The sequence below is a fragment of the Dioscorea cayenensis genome, unplaced genomic scaffold, assembly GCF_009730915.1.
Source record: "Dioscorea cayenensis subsp. rotundata cultivar TDr96_F1 unplaced genomic scaffold, TDr96_F1_v2_PseudoChromosome.rev07_lg8_w22 25.fasta BLBR01001085.1, whole genome shotgun sequence".
Taxonomy (NCBI): Eukaryota; Viridiplantae; Streptophyta; class Magnoliopsida; order Dioscoreales; family Dioscoreaceae; genus Dioscorea; species Dioscorea cayenensis.
Genome location: NW_024087476.1, coordinates 43,838 through 51,775, shown reverse-complemented (window position 1 = coordinate 51,775; position 7,938 = coordinate 43,838). Strand labels below are relative to the sequence as shown.

The 7,938-nt window shown below is 35.0% G+C and overlaps 1 protein-coding gene across 1 annotated transcript; it reads left to right on the top strand.

Annotated features, from left to right (window-relative positions):
- Positions 1-1,261: 1,261 nt before the first annotated feature.
- LOC120255581 (cadmium/zinc-transporting ATPase HMA2-like) lies at positions 1,262-7,042 on the top strand. The gene is given in 11 exon segments (XM_039263379.1): positions 1,262-1,324; positions 1,709-1,926; positions 2,028-2,288; positions 2,481-2,578; positions 2,778-3,033; positions 3,108-3,245; positions 3,338-3,665; positions 3,740-3,942; positions 4,116-4,315; positions 4,407-4,467; positions 4,470-7,042. Coding segments are annotated over 10 exon segments (2,613 nt in total). The 5' UTR covers positions 1,262-1,324; positions 1,709-1,724; the 3' UTR covers positions 5,336-7,042.
- The last annotated feature ends 896 nt before the right edge of the window (positions 7,043-7,938 follow it).

The window sequence follows — 7,938 nt, the reverse complement described above, 5'->3', positions numbered from 1 at the left end:
TTTTTATCTTTTAAATTTTTAACGAATATTACTAAAACCCTTTATCCTGTAGGATTAGTGAAAATAGAGTGAGAATAAAACTAGTTGTAAAAATTTTTATGAAATGATAAGGGTTTTTAGTGTAAAATTGTTTTTAATTTAAAAACCAGTGGGACCCATCTCGTTTTAAAAATAAATTTTTAATATTAAAACTAGTGGGACCCTGCCGATTTTTAAAAAAATAAAATTTTTAATATTAAAAACCATGGAACCCCACGATTTATTAAAAAGTTTAAAATTTAATATTAAAAAAATAAAAATGCCTAATTTGGTAAATAATTTTAAAAATACCTATTTTAGTAATTAATTAAAAAAAAAGAAATATTTTAAAAATATAACATAATTATTTATTCATTATATTTTGTTTTATTCTCTGTCAAAAATTTCTCAAAAAACCAAGAAGATTCCTTTTGTCTTTCTCATTCCTTATTTGAAAGCATGGAGCATGCCTTCAATATGGCGTGAAGGCATTGAAGGCATGCTCCATGACACACTTTCTCCGTCCTCCGCTTTGAATATTTCGCCATTTATATATTATATTTGTATATTATATATATATACAGTCATGGATAATTATGAGGATAGTATCCTTCCGAATGGGATAAGAGAATTCCTACTATTCTCTCTCAATTGAAAAAATAATTGGAAAATAAAACAGCAAGTACAAAAATAAGTAATAAACCCCAGTATAGACTGGTACGATTTAATTCAACATTTTGTTCATTCGGATTTGATTGTGTCATAGTTCTATAATTCGAATTAGGTATATATATATATATATATATATATATATATATGATAACACGTCTCTGTGGACATGCGTTCCAAAAAAACAAAAATAAAAAAATATATGAACAAGAGAGTGGCCAATAATAATAATAATAAAAGTTATATTAGAGTGATGGTTTAGTTGGTTTTACAAAAATTCGAAGATGAAAATTAAATTAAATAACTAAAGAATTAATGTTAGAATGATGATTGAACGGTTATAATGAAAGAACTATATAACACTGGTCATTAGTGATACTATTAATAACATTATTGATGAATGATGTTGGATAATATACCACTATTGGATTAAAATGCAATTGCTGATATACAGATGTATATAGAATTTTTATTTACAAATGGCCGCAGAAGTCTGACCCCCTCTCCTTCTGTGTGTGTATATATATATATGAAGAGATATATATATATATATATATATATGAAGAGGCAAAGTTTCTCCTTTCACTAAGCGGTTACCAGTGCACCACCTCCACCTGCACCCACTTTGATTTCTTCGGTTTGCCGTCTATCTATCTTCTTTCTTTATTTCCTCAACTCTTCTCTTGTTTTTTTTTATATAAAAAGAGACAGATCAAGGACGCTGTTTTTTTTTTTTAAATTAAGTTGGATATATATAGTTAACACACAAAGGTTTGCAAATATTAACTGCATGATAATCTTCATCTTTAATTTCACATGTAAATAGAGGGAGAGAGAGAGTTTGAAGAGATTTTATTTTATGTTTTCTTTTTTCCCCGTTTTATGTTTTTCTGTTTTTGTTTTAGGAGGAATCATAACTGAATTTTAATATTATTATTATTATTATTATTATTATTATTATTATTATTGTTTTTGTTTCTAGTTCTGATTTTTTTTTCGTTGGGTTTGGGTTTGCATGAAGAGAGAAATTAAAAGAGATGGAGGATGAGAAGAGTAGCAAAGAAACAAAGTATGAAAAAAGTTACTTTGATGTTCTTGGGCTTTGCTGCACTTCAGAAGTCCCTTTAATTGAGAAAATTCTCAAGCCTCTTGAAGGTGTTGAAAAGGTTACTATCATAGTCCCATCCAGAACTGTCATTGTTGTTCATGATTCTCTTCTCATTTCTCAGCTTCAAATTGGTAATTTTAATACAAAACTCTTCTTCTTTCTCCTTTTTTTTCCATTTCATCATGTAATTAACCATCCATCATTCAATTATATATATACATATATATTTCAGTGGAGGCTCTGAATCAGGCTAGACTTGAGGCAACAATAAGAACATATGGAACAGGAGGGAGGATTATGAACAAATGGCCAAGTCCTTACATTTTGGCTTGTGGAACATTGCTTATAATTTCAGTGTTTCATGTGTTTTTCCGGCCACTGCAGTGGTTGGCCATGGCGGCCGTGGCAGTCGGCGTCTTGCCTATCATCCTCAGAAGCGTCGCCGCTCTCCGGCGATTCACTCTTGACATCAACATCCTGATGTTGATTGCAGGTCATATAACTTCATCATCTCAAACTGATTTTTTTTTTTTAATTTCTAGTAAAATCAGAGTATCTGTCATATTTATGTATCATTATGATCTAAAATTGACATGATTGACATGTACACACAAAGAGCACATATCAAATAAAAACAAAAGTTTCAAGCTATGAAATTATCTTAACATTTGGTGATTGATGGCAGTGGGTGGAGCAATTGCATTGAGAGATTATGAAGAAGCAGGATTCATTGTGTTCCTCTTCACCATTGCGGAGTGGCTTGAAACAATGGCTAGCCATAAGGTCCTTCTTTATTTTATTTATTTATTTGTTTTCTATATCTACCTATCTACATTGTTTCCATTACAGGAAGTATCTTTCAAGCATTTTTCTTTCTTTACATAATGAAGTAACAGCCATGAAAGGACTCTGGACTACTTTGTTTTAAGTGCCAAACAGTTGCTCTAATTCATCTAAATTTGTATGCCTTTACTTATCACAGGCAACAGCTGGTATGTCTGCACTCATGAGCATGTCGCCGCAGAAAGCAATTCTCGTTGAAACAGGTCAAATTGTCGATGCCCGGGATGTGAAAATTGATACAATTGTTGCTGTCAAAGCCGGAGAAGTCATTCCCATTGATGGTATTGTTGTCGATGGACATAGTGAGGTTGATGAGAGGACTCTCACAGGGGAGTCCTTTCCAGTTGCTAAACTGGTCCAGTCTCAAGTTTGGGCCGGCACACTGAACATCGATGGTACACTGTCATATTCACATCCAACTGTTTTATAATTGACTATCAACTCTTAAAGATACACAAACATTTTGCAGGTTATATAAGTGTAAGGACAACTGCTCTAGCTGAGAACTCGACCGTTGCTAAAATGGCGAGATTAGTTTAAGAAGCACAGAGTAGTCGATCAAAAACTCAGAGATTAATAGATTCCTGCACCAAGTACTACACACCTGGTCAGTAATCAACCAATTCTATAGAGTTGTGAAAAACATGAAACAGTATTACTTGATGGTTTGTGGTAAAAAAAAAATCTTTTATTATGCAGCTGTGGTGATCATAGCAGCAGGAGTAGCAGTGATTCCCTTGATAACCAGAACTCATAGCCAAAAACATTGGTTCAAATTGGCATTAGTCTTGTTGGTAAGTGCATGTCCATGTGCATTGGTGTTGTCAACACCTGCAGCGACATTCTGTGCACTGCTGAAGGCAGCAAGGAAAGGACTTCTGATTAAAGGTGGCGATGTTCTTGAAGCACTGGCCAGCATTAAAGTTGCAGCTTTTGATAAAACAGGGACTATCACAAGGGGAGAGTTCACTATCTTGAACTTCATCCCAATCGACAACTCCATTACTATTGACAGGCTTCTTTACTGGTGAGAAGGATTTAACTATTTAGATTTGTTTTTCGGTTGTTGGGAGTTTGATAGGAAATTGTTCTACCTTTCAGGGTCGCGAGCATCGAAAGCAAGTCGAGTCATCCAATGGCATCTGCACTTGTTCAATATGCCCGGTGGAAATCTGTTGAACCGAAACCAGATAATGTGAGTGAATTTCGAATTCATGCTGGAGAAGGAATCCATGGACAAATTGATGGTTGTAGCATTTATATTGGAAATAAAAAAATCACAACAAGAGCAGGTTGTCCAACTGGTAAGATTCTCGTCTGTACCCTTTATTTTGGATCTTTTGTGTTTTTTCTCTCGTTTATAATGGATTTGTGGTTTATTCACTTCATAAAAAAAATAGATTTTTATTTGCTCTTATTCTTAAAAGTTAAATGCCATCTTCAACACTAAATACCATACTTACATTAAAATTATCAGTCCCAATGATGAACAATTTGGAGGAAGGAGTTACGGTCGGTTACGTGTTCTGTAATGCTACACCAATTGGAATATTCACTTTATCAGACACCTGCAGGACAGGGGCTGCAGAAGCCATCAGAGAGTTGAAATCTTTGGGTGTAAAAACTGCAATACTTACCGGTGACAGCACAACAGCAACCTTTAATGCCCAGAATCAGGTATCAAATCTCCAAAACACTTTTATTCATATTAGAATTCTTTGTAGTATGTACATTGCAAATGTGGCTGAATTTGTTATTATTTTGACAGCTGGGGAATGTAATAGAAATGATTCATGCCGAACTGCTGCCTGAGGACAAAGTACGAATAGTTGGGAACTTAAGTCGAAAGAAGGATCAACTCTGATGGTTGGAGATGGAATGAATGATGCACCTGCATTGGCAATGGCAAATGTGGGGATTTCAATGGGCATATCAGGTTCTGCAGTTGCTATGGAAACCAGTCATATAACTCTCTTGTCAAATGATATTGGCAAGATACCGAAAGCAATCCAACTTGCAAGGAGAACACATTGGAAAATCATTTTGAACATTGTGTTCTCTGTGATCACCAAGGTTGCGATCCTCATCTTGGCTTTCACCGGCCATCCTCTCCTGTGGGCTGCAGTCCTGGCCGATGTTGGTACATGCTTGATAGTGATTCTGAACAGCATGACTTTGCTAAGAACGAAAGATAAGATGAAGAAGAAATGCTGCAATTCGAAGAACAAGTTAAAAAAAACATGCTGTTCTAATGAGAATAAGCACCATGATCATGGTAAAATGCATAAACATGGCTGCCATGAGGATGAGATTGCACACAAACATGCTTGCAATGAGCATGGCCACCATGATCATGAGGAGGTACATGCGCAAGATTGTCATGACCACAAGGAGCATGACCATGCAAAGGCACACGAGCATGGTTGCCATGACCACTGGGAGGAGGTACACGCACAAGGTAGTCATGAACACAATGAGCATCACTGTCATGATCATGGGGAACTACATGAACATGAATGTCATGGATATGAAGAACCACATAAACATGAATGCCATGAGCGCACAGAGACAGAAAAGAAAGAACATGAGAAGATATCAGATTGCTGTGACGGGGAATTACCAAATAAGTCTCATTGTTGTTCAGAATCTGTTGCAAAGGCAAACAAAGAACATCTTATCAGAATACCCTGTGCATAAAAACGACATTCAGAAAAGCACAATCTGTGTGGCTGCAAAGAGGATGCAATCAAAGATGACCCCTGTTGCGCAAGAGCATCTGTAATAGATCTGAAGGCACAGAGTAGTAACTGTCTACATCTGAACAGCCAAAATCATGAGATTACTGTACATTGTTCGAGAATAAGAAACAACTGTGGGAGGAATGCAGGAAGCTCTTTAGTTGGAATAAGGAGAAGAGAGGTTGCTAGGTGTTGCAGCAGCTACAGGATGGAATATCGAAAAAGAAACAATTGCTGTAGAGGAGCAATGCAACACCCTCCGGGGATTATTATTGAGTAAGGAAAGCAACGAAAGAAAGGAAAGGAACCAACAAATACTGATAATAACCATTTTTGGATGTTTAATCACAGAAGCATTTGAAGGAACTTAAGAATATCAAGAGTTCATCATCTAAAGCATAGAATTTGTAGGGAAAAAGTAGTTTGAACTTCAGGTATGTTGCTTATAATCTATGCAATTTATGTTTCAATATATATATTTTTCTTCCCATGCAAATTTAGTATCAAAAGCAAAGCATGCCAACTAGAATATATACCTGCAATATGTGTGCATGAATTGTACCACAGAATAGCACTTCCAACTATCTATGAATAGTGTGAGGAGATGATGAAAATGAACACCTTTGCTAGAGGGCTAATGTTCACACTAACTTCATCGCCCTTTGATAATGGGCTAATATCGCTAGGTTATAAAAAAATAATTTACGAAAAAAAAGACGTATCTACTCAATATACAAATTTTTAAGGAAATAGTCATTGATAGTAGAGAGGGGCACATGCTGATGTGTGGTCTCTGTCTTCTCATGTAAGGCTTTCACATGAATTAAATGATGCTTGAAGCTACCAATTAAATAGTAGATGCATCATTCACAAGAAAAGGGGTATTTGAAATCAAGACATATTTATCGTTCATGTCTAATGAGATATTAGCTGCTTCAATGAAGCAAGTTTTTTTTCTCATACAAAGATATTTTGAGCAAGAATCAAGCGCACAAACTTTTTTATGTGTTCTTACCACATGCATGGAGAATGAAACATGATGTTTACGAATCAAAACAACAACACATATTATAAATAATATAAATCAGCACATATTTAATTTAGTCTGGAAGAAAGCATGGCTGCTCATCATAGAGCAGCATGAGGAACAACAGTGGATTTCTGAAGAAATTCAGCATCAATGTGGAAAAAGAAACAAGCAAGAAGAAGGTAAAGGAATCAAAAGTTCAATCCTTCTTACCTAATGAGATCTGGGTAAAGTCAAGCTTTTTATAAGAAAAAAAACAAATTATACTTGTGGGAAAAAAATTGCAAGGAATGTATTCAATGAATTAGGTAGATGACCAAAGATAGCGGTTGTAGAATTTGACGGAAAACTTATAGTGGGGAAGTAATAAATTTATTTCTGAAGACATATACTAGTCCAAGCAAGTTACTGGAGCATCATAAAATTATAAAGGCTTGCTACTCCATGAAGGTAGTATAGATGCAGGTATTGAAATCATACTTAACCCTGTTTATACTACTACTCATATAAAAGATAGTAACAAAGTAACACTTCCTACAAGAAAAGGACAACAAGAGTTCTGCTGCATTACGAAGTAATGCAAAATGGATGAACGAAGAACATTTGTAGATCCGATAAGAGAAAAGGTCAGGTATACTATTCTATCTTGGTTTATTTTTATTTTTTAAAAAAAGGGGGCTCCTTTCTACTATCCATTATAATTTTATTTTTATTTTTAAAATTTTCATTCTCAATCTTCTAATTTTTTAATTAGTTATCTTGTTCTTATCTCTTAAGACAATTTGTTTTACTGTAGGGATCTTTGTACTCATAATTCAGACTATCTATATAAACACACCCAACCATGAAGACACTTGTTTTTGTTGGAGTATTGACTGAAGAACTGTTGGAGTATTGACTCAAGAACTGCAGTGAATGAAGGAGAGATGTATGAGCTGATGTGGTGCTCACTCACAGATTCTCAGAGATTTTGAGCTAACCTACATGAGCATGCAATATACACAGTGCTCTTACCATGCATTCATATTTGGTGGCTGATGTCTTGTAATACTTAATAATAGTAAGTACTAGTAATGGAGTGTTGTACTAGAGTATGGTTGAGATGTGTTTTGTTGATCTATCTCTTTTGAGCATACGTATGTGTTTTCCATTGTTATTGCATTAGTGAGGGAAGAACTTTCAGTTCAAAACCATTTAATTATATGCATCTTTTTCACTTCCTCATTTCTTCTACACTAGAATAGTAGTGATAACAGAGAACAGTGGCATCAGAGCCTTAAACGTTGCTCCCTCTCTTGTTGCTCTCGCATGTGATAGATTTACAAGCTCACTCAGAAAGCTCAAGTTTCATTCATGGTTGCGAATGGGCTTCCTTCCTTGGTGATATTTGAGGGTGAAGATTATGGATATTGGAGCATTATGATGAGAACTTTATTTTGTTCTCAAGAACTTTGGGATTTGGTTGAAAAAGGAATCCCAGAGCATGAAGATGAAGCAAGGATGAAGGAACACAAAAAGAGAGATTCTAAGGCTCT